We start from the raw sequence: 19,972 nt of genomic DNA on the forward strand, positions 1-19,972 counted from the left end.
TTCTAATTAGTGAGTAGATGAGTATCAATGAGATGGATTTAAGGATGTATCTGTGTAAGATTTACTACTCCCATTTTGAGGTAAACAAAAATTGTATTTAAGTATAATTTTTTTGTCTTATTATTATTTTCATTGGATAATGGATACAGTTATGTTTGTTTTTTACTATTTTAAATATTAACTAAATTTGTATTTAGCAAAAAAAAATCAACAACAAAGTAACGCATAATATTATTAATGATTTAATGTTAAAATATACAATATTTACAATTTTATATACCAAACATTAATAAAGAAAATTACAATTAATTGTGTAAATATTAAATAAAAGATAAAATAATAATTTAATATCAGACAAGTAATTATAGACAAAATATTAATTGTGTACATTTAATGAAATTCAGTTTTCATAACGTGACATACAATATGTTCGAACAAAATCATACAGATATATTAGAGATTTATGTATACTTACTACTGTATGGATCGAAGTGTTGAGAATGAATAAAATAAATAGACAGAAAAAAGGTTGTCCGGAAGAAAAAAAACTAATAATCAAAGTAGGACCAACGTACCTCAGTGGTATAATAGTTAATTTAATCCTCAGAGTATGTTAAAAGAGAGTGAATTCTTTAACTTTTGTTTTAAAAAACTTTCTGTTCTAATGATTCTTCTACTGTAAAAATGATTAGTCATCGATCATCGATGAAAAAGACATCGTTACGTACGCAGAAAAATATATAATATAAGTAGGTCAAAATAGTCAATGACATTAGTCTGGTCAAAAGTTTTTAAAAAACTACTTATATAAAATGACAAATTTTAAGTAATTGAAAGAGTTCTTCATTTATCTTGTTTAAATAATAATAGTAATAATAAACATATTGGACTCTTTTTTCTATAATATTTACGTGTATCATGTACTTGCAAATATTTTGAAAAGTTTCGGTGTGTGTGTGTGTATATATATTAAATTTGTGTGACTATTCTTAACTGTAAAGTTATAACTCGTGATTATCCATTTTTGCTATATTTGTCTCTTTTTTAGTCAAAAATTTCAAATTTGAATAGTAAAACAATAAACTTTTCTCGTTTTTTTAGTATTTTAACTATAGTTATTTTTTTCTATTCCCAATTTCACCTTCAAACTTACTTCATTTAAAAGATTATTATATCGTTGAGTAAAAGAATTGTCAATAATAATTGTTCACTTATTAGAAAGTTAGACTATAGTTTCTAATTGAGAGTAACTAAATTATGGACAGCAAAATTTATATTTAAATAAGTCGTGATGAGAGGTAAGAGAAGTTATTCAAATTATAATAATTGCTTATTTTGTGAATTATCTTTCATTCTAATTTTCTCTGACAATTGGTGATAAGAGAAGATAATTGAGTTATAATAATTATATAATTTTTATAAATTAATTTTGATGACAGGAAAATTAATAAAGTAGATAAAATATTTGAATTATAATTACATGTTTTATGTTTTTAATGCATAAATGATTTGTTATTAAATATTTGAATTCAGTGAGTTGATAGTAAAAAAAAGACAAACTTATATAGTTTGAATACTATATTTACATTAAATAATATTATGAAAAATATTTTATAGATATTGGATGAAGATTTAATAATTAATGATTGTAAGGAAGCTAAAAATATTCAATGCTACATATTTAGATTTATTTAATATGTTCTAATATATTTGATATATCTATACTTTCATATATCTCGTTCTCTTAATCAGTATTTAATGAATTATCCTAGTGTAAATTCGATTATTATTACATATTCTAATATTTTTTATTTATTGTGTAAAAGTATTTCCATTATCAATGTTATGAATTTTTTTAATAAAAATTGTGATAGCAGAGTTTCTTTTGAGTCATCCTCATGAGTTAATTGAATGAGATGAGATATTAGAATGTATATGATCTCGATAAAACTCTATATTTTTGTTTTTAGTTACTGGATGGAGTTAAAAATTTTACACAGAGTTCATAACACGTATTTATTTAATTTGACCGTTGTGATTAATAATTATAGTGGTTAAAAAATAAAATTCACAATTGAGAGAAATTTCAATGTCATTTTGTTTATGTTTGTTTTTAAATTATTTAGCCACTAAAAGGGCACAAGATGTAACATCCTAAATTCTCACATTAATGTAACAACCCAACTTTTTACATTAATGTAACATCCCAAATTTTCACACTTGATAATTAATATTACATTTACGGTAACATTCCGTCACCCTTTAAAATTTCCTAGTTAATATAAGTCTATACATGTAAAAAGATTTTAATTATAGTTCTTCTACTCCTCCCTTTCCTTGGCACTATGTGAGGCGACATTCCTTCATCTGCTCCCGTATAACGAATTATACGATCATCGCACATACCCAAACACAAAACACAAACAAGTAGGGTGAGCTAACATGCAACAAATCATTTATAAGACATGCATAATTACTTCGATACAAACATCATATAATAATTATGTCAGACACCCTCATACCATCGTACCACAATTCCTATTGAACACTCGTCCCACAATACCCAATAAACACCAAAATACCCAATAAACACCAAAATACCCAATGGACACTCATTCCATAATACCCAATAAACACTCATTGAACACTCGTCCCACAATACCCAATAAACACCAAAATACCCAATAGACACTCATTCCATAATACCCAATAAACACTCATTGAACACTCGTCCCACAATACCCAATAAACACCAAAATACCCAATAAACACCACTATACCCAATAGACACTCATTCCACAATACCCAATAGGCACTTATCCCAACGATATTCAATAGGCACTTATCCCAACGATATTCCATAGGCACTTATCCCAACGATATGTTGATGAGCGATACAACGGAAGGTTTTTCACTTGTGATGTCATTCTTAGTCCCCTCACTATGTCCAAAACCGGCACATAGACCAGGACATTCTGTCCTCCATACCATTCATAATGTTAGTCCCCTCACTATGTCCTAAACCGGCACATAGACCAGGACATTCTGCCCTCCATACCATTCACAAGGTTAGTCCCCTCACTATGTCCTAAACCGGCACATAGACCAGGACCTCCTGCCCCTCTCACCACATAATTCATCATTCTCTACTTGAGACTGATTGATTATTAGAGTATCAGGATAACCTCCAACTTCATGACCCTCAACATCAACATATACGCACATACCATGTCATTACAAAATCTCTCCACGAAACTCATACAATGCTCACATTCCTTAACTCATATTATACTATTACGAAATCTACCCATAATCCTCATACACATACCATGACATTACAAAATCTCTCCGCGAGACTCATACCATACTCACATTCCTCGACTCATATTATACCCTTACGACATTTCCCCATAATACTCATACATGTTCAGATGCATAAATTCAAATCAAATAAACTTCAATCATTTCAGAAATCATACAAACTGAATATATTCCAACAAGATATATTACATGATAATTTAACAGTACATAATCTGTACACAAGATTTAAGTTAAAAACCTGTCGAGTAGACTTCCAGGAAAGAGAGGTGCGTCACAATGGACAACTTAAGTACCAAGTCTTTCCTTAGCCAAAGTATTCCTCAACTAGTTTTTAACAAATTTCTTATTAACAGATTCAAAACAACAACATATAATATTTACACCGAATATCAATATAGATAAACATACAGTAAGCATTAACAATATTCATACATAATTTCAAAACATGAATAGTAATAAAACAGTACTAAATCATAATATAAAAGCTTAGAAAAGTTAGCTCCCCTACCTCTATTCCAGACTTAATCTCCTGCTCCGAATTTGTTTCCCCCGAAACCCTTCAGAACCTCTACTCTTCTTGCAACTAAAAATTTCTCCCTAACTCTTTCTTCTCTATTTCTCAAGCTCTCACTTGATTCCTCTTTTCTTGGTGCAAAATACCCTTCCCTCCCATGGCTATTTATAGTTAAAAAAAAATTTACTATTCATTAATATTTTAATATTATTTATTATTTTAATATTATTTAAAAAATAATATTTTAATCATTTACTTATTAATTCTGATCCTAATTTCTTCCATACTAAGAAATCCTAATTTCTTACATGCTAAGGAATCCTAATTTCTTTCATGATAAGAATTTATTTTACTATTCACTATTCACTTTTACTATTTACTATTCACTTTTTACTATTAAAAAAAAATACTAAATAAATTACCAAAAATTTGAACCTCTCCTTCTAAAATTACTATAATTTTATATCCAAAATTTACATTTTTCCATCCACTAAAATTATTATTACTAATAAAATGCTAAAATTTACTATTATAAATATTTTTTTTTTATGGATCTTACATTCTCCCCAACACAAAATTTGGTTCGGTTCGGCCCGCCACGACTCGATCCGGTTCGGCTTGCCAAGGCTCAGTTCGATTTGTTTGGTTTGGTTTGGTTCAACTCAGCTCGGCTCGGCCAAACCTGGCTCAAAACGACTTTATTTTGCTAAGTTCAACTCTGCTCGACTCGGCTTGGCATAACTAAGCTCGACTCGACTTTGATTGGCTCAAATGGATTCGGTTAAGCTCGATTTGGTTTGGTTCAGTTTGGTTCGATTCGGTGTGGTTCTATTCGGTTCGGTTCAGTTTGGCTTGGTCCAGTCAAGTTCGGTTCGGTCCGACTCAATTTGGTTTGGCATAGTTCGGTCCGGTCTAGTTCGATTCGGTTTGGTTTGGTTTCGTTCGGTCTGATCCGGTTCGATTTCCTTCGGTCTGGTCCGTTCCGATTCGGTTCAGTTCAGTCTGGTCCGATTTGGTTCAACTTGGTCCGGTCCGGTTTGGTTTCGTTCGATGCGGTTCGGTTCGGTTTGATTCGGTTAGGCTTGGTCCGGTCTGGTTTGGTTTGGTTCGACTCGGTTCAGCCCGATTCAGTTCGGTTCGGTTCAATTTGGTTTGGTTTGGTTCGATCTAGTCTAGTTCAGTTTAGTTCTGTCTGGTTTGGTTTGGTTCGGATCAGTCGTGTCTGGTTCGGTTAAGTAGTTTTTGGTTTGGTTTGGTTCGGTTTGGTTCGGTCCAGTTCAGTTCAGTCTGGTTCGACTTGGTTTGGTTCGTTTCGGTCTCATTCAGTTTGGTTCTATTTGGTTCAGTTCGGTCCTACTCAGCTCGGTTCGGCTCTGGTAAGCTCGACTCAGCTTGGCCGGCTCGGCTCAACTAGGTTCAGTTTGGTTTGGGTTGGTTTGGTTCGTTTCGGTCTGGTTGAGTTTGATTTGGTTTGGTTCGGTTCATTCTAGTTATGTTCAGTTCGGTTCGGTCCACTTCAATTCGGTCTGATCTAGTCTGATCCAGTTCGGTTTGGTCCATATCGATTCTTTTCGGTTTGGATTGGTTTGGTTTAGTGGTCTGGTTTAGTGTGGTCCAATTTGGTTCGGTTCGGTTCGACCAGGTCTATTCCGGTTCTATTCGGTCTAGTTCGGTTTAGTTTGGTTGAGTTTGGTTCAATTCGATCCTGCTATGTTTGGTGAGGCTCAGCTCGGTTGGGATTGGCTAGCTCGCCTTTGGCTCGGGCTCGGTTCAATTTGGCTTGGTTCGGTTTGGTTCGATTCAGTTCAATTTCGGTTTAGTTCGATTGAGTTCAATTTGACTAAATTCGGTTTGACTCAATTAAGTTCAATTTGATATAGTTCACACTATTATTGTCACGTAACACTACTACGTAAGTTTGACACGTGACAATTTTTTTATTTTTTTAAAACATTTAAAAAAATAAAAAAATAATTTTAAAAGTTTAAAAAAATCACAAACTAACTATATTTCAATTTTTTAAAATTAAAAACTCAATTTTTTAAAAAAATTATTTGAGAAAAATCATGAAAAATAAAGACCATCACCTTGTTAAACCAAATAAATTTAACACTTAATCAAATTTAAAAATCTAAAAAAAAAAGTTTTCGTGTTTCATCTCCTTCGCCTTCTCCAGGACGAAAGGCAGTAGCAGTCCACCACTATTTTCTTGTGCTTATTGGGGAAGCTGAGGTCGAAGAACTGCTTTTGGGATCTAAAAGAAATGTTGTCGGTGGTGTGGTGGTTGGGGTTGTTCTTCTCGGACTCGACACAGATGAATCTCCACTTGAAGCAGTCCACCACCTTCTCACCCTTCTCTAAGCGAATGGTTAATTTCTTCTCCTTGGGACTCCTTGGGGCGCTTGAGAGCACCGTAGTACAGCCAAAGCATGAGCTCAACAGTGCCACCAGATAAGGCAGTGACGGGAAACTTTCAGTGATTTTTTTTTCTGTAAATTTAGCATTCACATTACTAAAACTTATTGAAAGGAAATTGTAAGAAACGAATCCCTTAATTAGGTGGATGTTACACTGTGTTCATATACTTACAGGACCCTGAAGGAGAAGACGTTCCCTGCACGTCAAAAGGTTAAATTCTTGGATTTTGGAAAAAGAATGAGGTTCGTCAAAATTTATTATAGTAAATTAAGCAACAGTTAAAACACATTGCATTAAAGAAAATGCTACATATAATTAAAATTACTAGAGAAGAGTTATTGTTAATTATGAAAATGATACACAGAGATACTGAAAAGGGAAATGATGAAGAAAATGACAAAGAAGTGAAATTCAATTTTTTTTTATCCGATTAAGTGGATTTTTTTTTTCGAATTATGTATGAATTTTTTGCACACTATTATTGCTTGGATTTGCATACAATTAGCAGAGGAGGTTTGTTAATTTGGCTTTGAAAGTATATAAATAAAAGTAGGGATAAAAATAAACCTTAACGTACAAGCAACTAATTTATTGATACAGCAATTTTATCTTAAAATAAAAGAAAATCACTGATATTACTAAGCTAATGTGTATTGATCTTGATATTAGCAAAGAAATGGGAGTGTCCTAGAATCAAGCTTACTTGGCACCGTGTTATTAATGTGAGAAGAGATTCCAGGGGAACTAATACCCATGTATGTCATTAATTATGCACTAGTTAAATTGTTTAGGGTTTAGGATTTTAGAGTTTAGAGTTTACGTGTGGTGATTCTTGCTCAAAACATTACGTTGTTTAAAACCACGTATTGTACTTTTAGTTGCTTTCACATAAAATAATTTTTATAATTCTGATAAAAATTTCAATGTATAATTTTTATAATTATGATAAAAATTTCAATGTCACTTTGATTATATTTGTTTTAAAACCTTTGATCTAAACTTACATACAATTTGTTATACATATTTTTTTAACTTGACCGCCGAGTTTTTTTATTATAAATATATATTTATAGAAGTCGATTTCACAAGTTTTAATGAGTTAACATCATATTATTCTATTTTTTTGAATTGTTTTAGTAAAACATTGATTCTCATTTATTTAATTCGTTAGATCAAATTTGAATTTTGAAGATATTTCATGAAGTATTTTGATTGTTGTGTTTGATAATCAGAAGCATGTAGTCAAATAAATGATTTTCATATTTATTATAGAAATTTAGATGTCATTCTCTTTACGTTGTTTTATACCTAGTAAAACTTTGTTTTATATTTTTTTTAACTGTTTGATTAGATTGAAATTTTTATACGTAATACATACTATTCTACTTTAATTGTTAAAATTGTCAATTAGAGGTTTTTGGTTTGAAAATATATATATCTTGTAACCTTAAGAAAAATTTGATCGAAACTTAAACGACGAATTTTTGTTATAAAAATCGTGATAAAATAAATTATGTTATATAATATCGTGAATTGTTGTAACCTGTGAATGAGTGTAAACTCAAGAAAAAGAGGAAAAATGGTGTGAAAAGTCTAATTATTTAAATTATAAAAGAAAAAAATAAAAGTCTAACTAAATGTAATTAATTATTAATTATAAATAAACATTTAAAAATATACGTTTCATGTTCCATAAAAAAAATTAATCTATTCTAATTGATGATGATTGAAGTTTTTAAATATTTTTACATGGTTTTATTTTAATAACTTTTTTACATACTAACTAATTTTAAGCTAGTATTTTCTACTTTAAAAATACAAATATATCCACATTATTTATGACATTGTTTGAGTAAAATCAAATAAGTGGACCACAAAACGAATGCTAACATTTCAATTATGGATGTTAACAAAAATGCAAGAAAACCTATGATAAATAAAAGGGGAGGGGAAGGAAAAATTGGAGAAGTGGGCATAGTAGCCAAATCTACCGCTTGCAACCCCAACGACCCCGCAAGAGCAAACCCCGGCGACCTCACGAACGGCAGACCAACTGGAACCACCACGATTCCAACTCTGGCAAGTCTTTGCAGCGACTGTGGCTCTGCATCATTGAAAATTTCTCTTGCTCTTATCGGTAAATTCTCTTCCTCTGTTTTGGTTTACGTGCTGAAAAATGTCTTGCTGCTGTTTTGTGATTTATGGAGTTGAAATTAATCAGCATTAGTCTTGTTCTTTCAGTAGTGGAAGCTTGCACCAATTTCAGTTTGTAATCTGAATCATCTACTGAAATATAATTTGAAATGCTGTTAAAGATACACCATCAGGACAACTACGATGGGAAATGCTTGATTTATTGGACATTTGAAATGCATTTTAGGATTATATTTCTTTTGTTTCTAAGTAGAATTTTGCCGCGAGTGCTATTCTTGATTATCAAGGTTCGTTTTAATACGTGGACTATATGGATAAGTAATGTATTGAGTGGGTTTATGTGAATGCCGCCTAAATGGGTGTATGCTGAACCGCATACCCAGCTCCATTTTCATTTTGGAGAGAATTCATTGTTGAAGATAGATAAAATAGTTGGCCGTTAATTTGTAGAAAATGGGATAAAATTAAAGGTTGTTTTGTGTATGTGATGCTGAGCAGTTAAAGCATAATATTTGTAATATTAAATGTTTATTGAAGAAGGATAAAACAAATTCACCAAATGCGTACACCAATTAGGGATATCCGCATTAACTAATTTGTTGTGTCAAGGATACATCTTATGATTTGTTAAAACGCATTTGTGATTACTAGCTTACATGTTTTTTTAAGAGTAATTCTCAGCCAACTTTAACAAAAGATGCAGGACTCCCAAGAGCCAAGACATGAATTTTGGGTGGGTCAACGAGTGCGTGCATTGGGTGATCCTCAACGAATTGGTACAGTTAAGTATGTGGGACCTATAGAAGGCTATTCAGACACTTGGGTTGGAGTTGACTGGGACAACGGAGAAGGCAAACATGATGGATCCATGAATGGTGTCCGCTACTTCCATGCTAAATCAGATAGATCAGGGTCATTTGTTCGTCCCCACAATCTAAACCAAGGGATTTCATTGCTTGAAGCTCTTGAAAGTCGATATAAAAGTGACTCTACAAAAGATGAAGAGGGTATATCTCAGGCTTAAATTCATTTGTGTCTAAAACATTTATATTTAGGGGCCATGAATAAGGGAAAAAATGTTTCATTTTAAATTTTGGTACGACAGAAAAGAAGTCAACTCTATTGTAGTTGAGCTGTTTTCTTTACCGTTGTTACCAAATTGTTACTATAGTTGTTTGGTTTTGTTGTTTTCATTCTTCGAGGTTGCAGTTGGGGTGAAGGGGGAAAAGGGAGGGGGGTGGAAGGTTTCTTTTGTTCCACATGTCTTGAATAGGTGAGTATAGGTTGGAGGATAACATTTAATTTTAATGCTAATTTATATTAAAAAACTCTACTACAACTTGTTTCCACATTGGTTGCATGGTGCAGGATTTAGTTAGTACAATTTTTGTAATTATATTTTATTATTATAAATTCTCTAAATATGTGGTAGAGAAAATCATCTAAGACATGTACAACTGACAAATTATGAATTTTGAACTCCATAATATTCCTGCCTATTGATATATCTATTTCCAGATTGTTAGAAATTGATTTGATACGAAGCCCTGAGACCATTTTTGTGTTCTTTTAGTAATATTTTTTCTTTCTTTCAGGTTAAGAACTGAGAAGGTGTTCACAATGTTTTTGAAAATTTACCTCCATCCATTCTAAAATATTTTTTTACATTCTAGTCTGTCTTCTGTACATCTTTTTTCTGTATGCATACACTGACAAAACCTGGAAAATAAAATGTATTTTTTCTTTGTTTTGAGCAGATGAAATGTATGTCCTTTCAACAAGCAACCAGCGAGTATCTGTTCAACTTTTGGGTAAAGATCAAATTCAAGATAAGCTAAGAAGATTTGAGGAATTAACTAGTGTATCATTGTCATACATGGGCATTAGTTCCCCTGGAATCCCTTCTCACATTAATAACACGGTGCCAAGTAAGCTTGATTCTAGGACACTCCCATTTCTTTGCTAATATCAAGATCAATACACATTGGCTTAGTAATATCAGTGATTTTGTTTTATTTTAAGATAAAATTGCTGTATCAATAAATTAATTGCTTGTACGTTAGGTTTTATTTTTGGTTAAGCTGTTTCAAACTGGAGTTATAATTTGTAACTTTGATTATTTGATATCATTTTCTATCCTGTTGCATTTTCAATATAAATAATGAGTTCTGTTGCAATTTTCTCTCTTTGATATCTTCAGGATCCTTGCACTTTAACCGCCTTTTATTTTTTGTTGATAGATATAAAAGAACTTGACCTGACTGGGAACTTGCTTTCAGAGTGGAAGGTATGTTCTGCAACCAGCTTTTGTCTAGCAATCAATCCCTGCTACTGTTGCAGCTTCTTATTAACTTCTTTTCAACATATCATGCAAGTCTTACCAAGAACTTCTATGATTTGTGTTTCTGGTTCAACTTATTTTGAAGAAATAATAACTTTTTTTATTAGCTTCCTAATAGAACTTTTGAAGAGAAAAGTACAATTACTTCATAGAAAATAAGCTTTCTTTTGTGAAAACTGGATCTGTTTTTCTATTTCTAATTGCATTTTGGTTGAAATGTGTGTATTATGAATATCTCCTTTATATTTTAATATGTGATTACTATTACTAGGATTTATTAAATTCTACTACGTTTTCTTTTTGTATGATAATGGATTAATTGGTTTTAGCGTATTTGATTTTTGGTACAATGGTGCACTAATTTGATAATATTTCTACTACTGCAAACTACCAAGGCACTTCCTCACTCTTTGTTAAAATAGGTTCAGAGTAGGTCAAAGTAAGCTTTATTCTAAAGCTTTTTTGGATAGTACTCTTCTATTGTCATTGTATCATATAGATCTGCTGTATATAAATATGACTACCTATATAAATATTACTTGTTTTTTTACCTATATAGATCTGTTGTATATTAACATGGTATCAAAACCATTGGTTATAGCCTAACCTAGCGAAATTTGATATTTGTTGGGTCTATTGTTCCACCCACTATCGGCCGGTATCGAACCACTCATTAATGTCTAGTTTTACACTCGAGATGTATATATTTCAGCTCGAAGGGTGGGTGTTGGAAGTCCCATCTCGACTAGAGATAGGGCCAAATCACAGCATATAATAAGTGGGTGCAAATTTTACCTTACAAGCCGATTTTGTGGGGTTGAATTAGACATAAAGTCCACTTCTTAACAAATGCCAAAGTTTCACCTTTCTCTCTCTCTAACTCTCACACACACATACATCCTACAATCCTTTTTCGATTTTCATCCAAAATTGTTGTGGTGTTATATATTTGTCCAAAAATGTATGGATTGTGATAATCAAATATGTTAAATATAGGGAAAGCAATATTCTGGTTTCAGTTGTGAGAAGAAACCAACAATCATGTATTATTAGGTATAAGCGTAATAATAAATGTCATGTTGGTATTTAAGGGATAAGTCAAGAGCAATAATGTATTGTTAGAATGTGATTGAAAATAACTTATTTTGCAATAGGATATTTTCTTAGAAAGTGAACTTTAAGCTTAACCTCACAAAACCAGTTTGGTAAGTGAGGTTTGCACTTAGTTATATACTATAATTTAGTCACATGTTTAGTCGATGTGAGATCTCCAACATCTCATCTTAAGCTCAGAAGTGGACATCTTGAGCATGAGACTAGATATTTGTAGGTGGTCTGATAGTGGATGACACAATAAGTCCAATAAACCTAGCTAGGATTGAAGTTTAAGTCTAACTCAATCTCACAAAACTAGTTTGGTAAGCTGAGGTTTGCACTAATTTATATATTCTAATTAAACACATTATAGTCAATTTGAGATCTCCAACATATTTGATAGTTGGTAGGGTGTGTAATTAGGCAAAGGGTGTTGTTATTTGCAGTTTGTGGACAGCATACTCTTTGTATAAGCCTGTATGAGACAACAAGCACATTGCTATATTGCATGCCATTTATGTGCTCAGCGTTATATTTTATTGGTTTATCAGTTGCTCTTCTGTCAACTACGGGAGTGTCTTAAGTGATTTCCCATTTGTTATGTGTCAAGGGATTGGACAACCTTGCTATATTTCTTTCTTCTTTTTTTCTAGTTACAAAGGATGTCTAGACGTTATGTAGGGGGAGGTGGAGGGGAAGTGAAGTTTAATTTGGAGAGAAAAAGGTCTTAGTGGGACTTCAACATAGCAAGGCTAATGGACTACAGTATATTTCATTTTTTGTTTAATCTTCCTTCCTGAATTGTTATGTAGAAATCTTTTTAACTATAGTTCTTGCCCTTTTTTTTATCCCTTTTCCACTGTTCATATACGAGATCCCTTTTACTTAGTTTTTTTTTGGTCTACCATTTTGTTAGTGATTGATTGAGGGTACTTGCCATTTACTTTCCTTTCAATTGATCTCTTTGCAGGATGTTGGCACAATTTGTGAACAGTTGCCTGCTCTGAGGACAATCAATTTATCCAACAATTTAATGTCACCCTATAAAACCAATCTTCCAATACTGAAAATCATCCAAGTTCTGGTTGTAAATAATACTGGCGTAGATTGGGAACAGGTTCCTTCTATATCTTTTCTAATGTTTCTTTAATAAATTTTCTTGATGGTATAAATAGAAATTGCTAAATATTCCTTTTTAAACTGGGCAGGTTGAGTTGCTTAGACAATCGCTGTCAACAATTGAAGAGCTACATATAATGGGAAACAATATAAGCAGAATACTGGTATGTTATCTTTCGTTTGGTATGCTTGCCAATTATCTTAAAGCTGTAGGCTTAGAATCTTCCTCCAATTTGAGGACAGATTAAAACACATTGGAAACTTACACAATCTTTTAAGTACCCCGGAGCCTGAATTTCAATGATCAGTTTGGGGCATCTGAAGAACTGCTCTCCTTCTCTCATATTTATTTACTATCTCAAGTGATTGCTTTAGAATGCAAGCTGGACATATTTAAGGAATAGTGTTGCGGATATAATCCAAAAATTTCAATATTTCTCAGCCTTTATAATGGCTGTTTCACATTGAGATGTTTTTTTCTCTTATCTGGCTGACTGGCCAGTTCGATGTGCTACACTATTTCTGTTTTAGCATTAAAATATGGTGAACTTTTTTTTTTCGTATGGAGATAATTCCTTTTGTACGTATTAGGTTTTCCCTTTCGTGTTTAATTTTATGTTGCTCTTCAGTTCCTGGTCAACTTTTAAATATAAATTACTAGCATTCTAAAGCCTTCTAATTTTCCTTTTCTGTTCAGCCCGGGTCATCCTCTACGGTTCAGGGATTTGATTGTCTGCGGCTGTTGAATTTGGAAAACAACTGTATAGATGAATGGAATGAAATCATGAAGCTTTCTCAGCTAAGATGGTCGGTAATGGCAGTTTTGTTTACTTCTAGAATACAGTCCTGACACCATTTGGAAACGATTCTATCTTAACTTTTAACCACATCTAACTTCAATAAAATATACTTCCATGTTGATCATACCTAAAATTATAACATAGGACTTGATCTAACCAGTTAACAATTTAGTTAATACATTATAATTTCAGTTAACTACTGACTGAGTTGTTGGTGTTTGTAATCTTGTAAATTATGACTATGATATATTGTGTAAATAGAGAAATATTGTAATTAAGATGTAATGAGCTGTATAATTATGTAACTCTTGTTTATTATATTTATAACTCTAATTATAAATAAGAGCTTCTGCTGTGTACTTAAGACACGGATTCATTCATATGACTCTTGGTTTTCTACTTCTCAAAAACAGTTAGCATCATGGTGAAGTATATAGTTAGCTTGAAATATTGTTTACAAGTCCCAGGGGGTATCTGTATCACTGGAAGTACTGATTTTATCTTAGAACTGGCCATAAGTATTCTTTTCTTCTTTGTTCCTGTATTTCTTCCTCAGATCAGTGCCCCTGCTTTTGGTTAGATTTGTTTAAGTCAGTCGATTTGATTTATTTATACTTGGTTATCTTTTTCAGTTTGGAGAAGCTTTATTTAAACAAGAATTGTTTGAATTCTCTATTTTATCCGGATAATAATGAGCGGTATGAATCAGAAGTTACATGCTATAAACCCTTCCAAAATCTATGCCGCCTTCTATTGGGTAATATTATAATTTTCCTCTTGATAAATATCATTTTCTACATATTCCAATGAAATCTGGATTGTGGATACCAGTTGAAGGCTTTCAAATCATGTTTCAGGTAATAACAACATTGATGATCTGGCCTCCATTGACTCATTAAACTTGTTTCCTAGTTTGGTGGTAAGGTTTATACTGTGAAGTGTTGAACTGGTTTACATATTTAATATAAATTCTTGAGTACGCATGCAATGGTTACTTTGATGTATCTGTAATGATGAGTCTAGGACTGCAGCCTGATATGATCCTAAGAAATTAAAGAAATTGAACTTCTCTTGTGAGTTATAATTAACTTATGCATTCAAACTTTTATGGAAGTTATCTTCTTCAAAAAGTTTTGGTGGAAAAGTTGGTTTTAACTTTGGGTTAAATATGTTTTTAGTCCCTTAAGTATCACACGTTTTTGGTTTTAATCCCTATTCAAAACTTTGATGGTTTTTAATCCTTATAGTTTTGAAACTCTGAGTTTTAGTCCTTCAAATTGAATGGTGTTAAGTTTTAGTAGAGGTGGCAAACGGCGTTGCCACGTGAAATACCAGCTGCCCTCTTCTCTTTCTGCCACGTTCTTGATTGAAATCAAATTAACAATTAGGGTTCTTAATTGGGGCAAAGTAAATTTTTTCAATTGGAGAAAATTTCTCGAGCATCGGAACGACCACCGCGAGGAAACCTCGTTTCATCAAACGCCACATTTGAGTTGGGCTTCTTTTCTCCTGGCGAAAAAAGTGGAGGGAAATATTTGGGGATTTGGTATCACGGCTTGAAACAACAAACAGTGGTGTGGGTTGCCAACAGAGAAGATCCTGTTGCCGATTCCAGTGGAGTTTTTCGAATTGCGGAGGATGGTAATCTGGTGGTAGAAGATGCATTCAAAAGTCGCTGGTAAAAGATGACGAAGAAGAACCCAACTGTTAATTGCATTGCAGTGCTGGATGTTCAGTCCCAAAAGGGTCCGGCCCAATTTTCTCAAGGCGGGCAAGCTCCTGTCTGAGACCAAAGCGCAACCTGACAAAGAGAGAATTTGCAGATTAATCTGTTGGGCATGTGCCAGGGCCGCTATCCCAGCATCTATGATTGAGCACTTGGAGACATCAAGATCGCATAGCAATGCACAGTTTTCAGCAATTGCCATCAAGCTAGCATCACTGATGTTTCTACAACCATCAAGGTTTAGGTTCTCAAGAGTCCAACCATGAAGGTTGGCCAAGGATGAAACTACTTTGTCTGTGACATTTGTGCAGCCACTGAGGTTCACTTTAACCAAACCAGCCTCAGAACTCTCTAGCAGTGGAAGAACCCCGGCATCAGTTACTCCATCGAGTCCACTTAGTTCAACATGTTGAACCCAAGTTCTTTGCCCCAGCTGCAGCCACAAAGAAGAACCCAACATCTTCAAATCTCATTTATAAAAGATGACGAAGTGCTCTTGACTTAATCTCAGTTCAACACTTAAACATCCAACGTGGCAGAGAGTGAACAGAGCAGATCAGTGATCACGTGGCATCGCCGTTTGCCACGTCCACTAAAACTTAACACCGTTCAATTTTAAGGACTAATAGTCAGAATTTCAAAACAATAAGGACTAAAAACCATCAAAGTTCTGAGTAGGGACTAAAAACAAAATCGTCTGATACTTAAGGGACTAAAAACATATTTAACCCTTTAACTTTTGAAGAAGTTTGATCAATTTTACTTTTTGGTCTCTTGTTCTACAATTGTTTGCTTGCTGAGAAGTTTATTGGACCATGGTCTATATCAAATAATCCATTTGAAAATGGTAAATTGGGGATACAATTCAAGATTATTTTGTAGCTACAGTTGCCGAAATTATGTGTGCTGGTCCATTACCTTTACAATCTTCCTTTGAGAAAGTAATTGACTTGCTTATAATTTATCTTTCCTCATTACCAAAGGGACCATTTTCTCCTTATTTTCTCTTTCACTGGTTTATTTTAGACTGAATTTTGCAATGCTAGCTTCAGTTCTAATTACTTATCTTTAATAACAACGAAGGATATCAGGCTTTCTGAAAACCCAATTACTGATCCTAGAAGAGGCGGGGTTCCAAGATTTGTTTTGATAGCTCGTTTAGCAAAAGTTCAGATATTAAATGGGAGTGAGGTATGACAGAAGATATCTCTGTTGCTTAGTTGCTTCTTTTATACACTCTTTTGCTAAACATAATGTTTCATGTCTGCTATACCTTTCAGGTTACTCCTCGTGAAAGGAAGGACTCTGAGATTAGGTATGTTTGTGTTATATACCCTTTTGGCAATTGAAAGTCTGAAGCGTCGTTTATGTTCATCAATTCTGTGTATTATTTTATAGTGCATTTTATCTGTCTTTTTATTAGTGTTGCTCATAGATGTTCGTATATGGTTTATACTCATTTGGACAAAATAGTTGGTTGGAGATCTGGTTTGTTTGCCTCCCTGTAATTATATTCCTTGTCATTCCAGCATGTCATAGGGGGCTGAACGTCTTTCTTAGCGTTGTATGTGAAAAGTTCCATTTCCTTAGATGGTGGTGGCTCATTTGTGGGATGCATCTTGTTGTCAATGCGAATCATACTTGCCTTGTAGTGTTAGATACTTCTCTTTCATGAAATCTAATTGCTTATTTCCATGAACTTTCAACCAATTTTCCTTATAGAAGAGGAAATGAAATTTGGGAATGTTAAGAAGGGGACTTAAGTCCAACTCAATCCCACAAAACGGGTGAGGTTTGTATCCACTTATATACTTTAAATTGACCTTATCTCTAGTTGATGTAGGACTTCCAATAAAGAACAACAATTGACTCCATTTTTTAGGGTATCTCCTTCTTAGAACATGTCTCAGTTAGCTTGCTTTTCTTGACCACATCTCAAATAAAAAGCTACACAACCATAGAAACTGAAGCAATTTTTTGAGTTTCCCATCCTGAGGACTAAATATTGTGCACCTAAAAAAAGTAAAAATACAGAATACTTCAATACCCAACCAAAGCATTAAGTATATGATGGAATAGGACATAAAATTGATCCAACCTACACCTGTATGTTGTGTCAGAACCTAGCTAAAGGCAAGTGCAGCCTCCAGAACCTTTCTGATCAAGTTGTAGCTTCCTGTACCATGCCACTGCTGCCTATATACCTAGAAGGCCTTTCAAGCTGAGTGCTTCTGAAGTATGCCACAAATACTCAAACGTATGTTTTATTCATTGGGTCACCCAAATAATTGTTAAAAGTTAAAACAAGGTTGTTGTGGCAGAAATATTTAATCTGTTTGTAGCATTCATTATTACTTTGAAATACTAAGTATACTTTTGTGGTTAGAGTCCTCTTTAAAGACGGACCATTAGACCTTTTTTTATTTTATCAATCTTTATACATGAGATAAGTGAGCCTTTTCAACCATGGTTATCTTTTGGGTTTAGAGTTCAATTAAAGTTCTATATGCAATTAATGTATGGTACGAAGCAACATCATCTTTCTATTCTTACATATTTACAATTCTTATGCAGGTATGTTCGGCTTGTTATCTCAAGGTTGCATACTAGTCCTGAAGAAATCAAACAGCATCCCAGGTAAATTCACGGACAATATCTGGAACCTTTGCTCTAGCATTAATGTTCGGTATATGTTGTGATGGAAATTGAAAACTGATGAAAATGCTATCAGAAATCAGTAGCTGTAGGTTCTTATGGGATTAAAAAAGCAAATATGTAATAATCGTTCATGGTGTTCAGATTTCGAAATTGGAAAATAGACGTCAGTCAGAACTAGTGAATATGATGGTTGAGATTTCAATAGAAAACCAAGAGGAACAATGAAAACCTAGGTTTTACAGCTTGTGTTCTTAGGCATTATTTTGTCTGAGACTTCGATTGACTAGGTGAATAAGGTTCATAGCTCTTAATTTATTGGTTCTGTATATTTTTTGGGTGGGGAATTTAAGAGGGTGGGGTTGAGTTGTTTTGCGCTCCTTAGTTGTGCATGAAGCTATGAAGCTCAGACACGTTTGGCGTGTCTCTGGGTCTAACACGTATCGAACATCAACACACGTACGACACATTGATGAATTGTCCAATTCAAAAGACATTTTTTTTTCTCTAATATAATTTTTGACACGGTTCCAACATTACGTTAATAAGGATAAATACAATGATTTCCTAAAAGCTCATAAATTATTGTATAAGTTTCTATTATGATTATATAAATAAGAAACAAAACCTATACAATCACATATTTAGATTATATATGATTTTGAATACATAAATCTTGATTGTCAATTTAAATAATTCATAATGATCTAATATATCTATATATATATATATATGTATATATATGTGTGTGTGTATATATATATATATCCGTGTTATCTTGTCCTATATATCAGAGTTCTGTTACTGTAGATATTAATTGAAACTGGATCTAGACGGGATTATCAATTAATTTCCAATACAGGTGAACTATGTTTTGTGAATATATTGGTGCAATTTGCTACAGGTTATACGAGCTTAAGAAGATTCATGGAATTGAGGATGAAAGACCTTCAAGTGGAACTACTGTCCCACAAACAATCAGCTCAGGGTTATTGTGTATGGACTACGATTGTTAAGTTTGCACATCTGCTTGTTTTTCGGAATTTGAAATATCTTTATTTTGATATTGAGATTAATGCAGCTATCACTCTGAATTGTGTTGGAGCATCCATGGGTGAGAAGCCACCATTGACAAAGAAGCTTCCAGCAACAACTACAGTTAAGCATCGACACTGCCTCAGTAATGCAATGTTCAGTATTTCAAGACTTAAAAAAACCCTCTGATTACCTTGTTTTTCTTAGGTCGGTAAGCTGAAATCTCTATGTGAAAGCTTTTTTAAGCTGAAGTCCATGAAGCTAAAGTTATATCTTCAAGAAGAGGTTTGCTTTTATCAAGATTAAGATGTGCTATTTGTTATTACGATTGTCTGATTATCTGATTCAGAATTTTCCTAAATGAGAAGCAGAAGCTTCCAGACAATCTTAAGAAATCATTGTGTTCTGCTCTGATTGAATGAAATAATTTCAAATTGTTATTCTGGAAAACCATTTTTGTGACAACTTTATTGTGGAGAATGAGGGAGGGAAGATGAAGACCATAGAACATAGCAGATGGTCATACATACTTGTTTATATCATCTCAAGAATGTTTTGCAAGATGAGTATGGTTTTTGCAGAGAAAAAAAAAATCTTTCTTGATTTAGTTGCATGTCTTCGCGTTATGAATGCAGGGTTCTCCATTTCCTTTGATGCTTGACAATGACACTTCATCTCTGATGGACCTTGGAATTGGAAATGATTCTATTATCCTTGTAGACGAAGAAGGGTCATAAATATATTTGTGAACAGTTTCCCATGTGTTAAAGACTGTATCCTTCTGACTGTCCCCA

The 19,972-nt window shown here is 33.1% G+C and overlaps 1 protein-coding gene across 2 annotated transcripts; it reads left to right on the forward strand.

Moving 5' to 3' along the window:
• Positions 1–8,159: 8,159 nt before the first annotated feature.
• LOC108340890 (tubulin-folding cofactor E) lies at positions 8,160–19,972 on the forward strand. Of its 2 annotated transcripts, none has more exons than XM_017578455.2 (16): positions 8,160–8,390; positions 9,105–9,414; positions 10,165–10,335; positions 10,648–10,694; positions 12,814–12,960; positions 13,052–13,126; positions 13,660–13,769; positions 14,395–14,519; positions 14,620–14,681; positions 16,572–16,679; positions 16,769–16,803; positions 18,063–18,125; positions 19,048–19,139; positions 19,225–19,301; positions 19,386–19,463; positions 19,814–19,972. In XM_017578455.2, exons 2-16 carry the CDS (start codon positions 9,105–9,107, stop codon positions 19,913–19,915), a joined length of 1,602 nt encoding a protein of 533 aa, XP_017433944.1. In that variant the 5' UTR covers positions 8,160–8,390; the 3' UTR covers positions 19,916–19,972. The 2 variants fall into 2 exon arrangements, with proteins under 2 accessions (XP_017433944.1, XP_052735346.1); XM_052879386.1 differs by having other exon boundaries at positions 9,111–9,414.

The sequence above is a fragment of the Vigna angularis genome, chromosome 6, assembly GCF_016808095.1.
Source record: "Vigna angularis cultivar LongXiaoDou No.4 chromosome 6, ASM1680809v1, whole genome shotgun sequence".
NCBI lineage: Eukaryota > Viridiplantae > Streptophyta > Magnoliopsida > Fabales > Fabaceae > Vigna > Vigna angularis.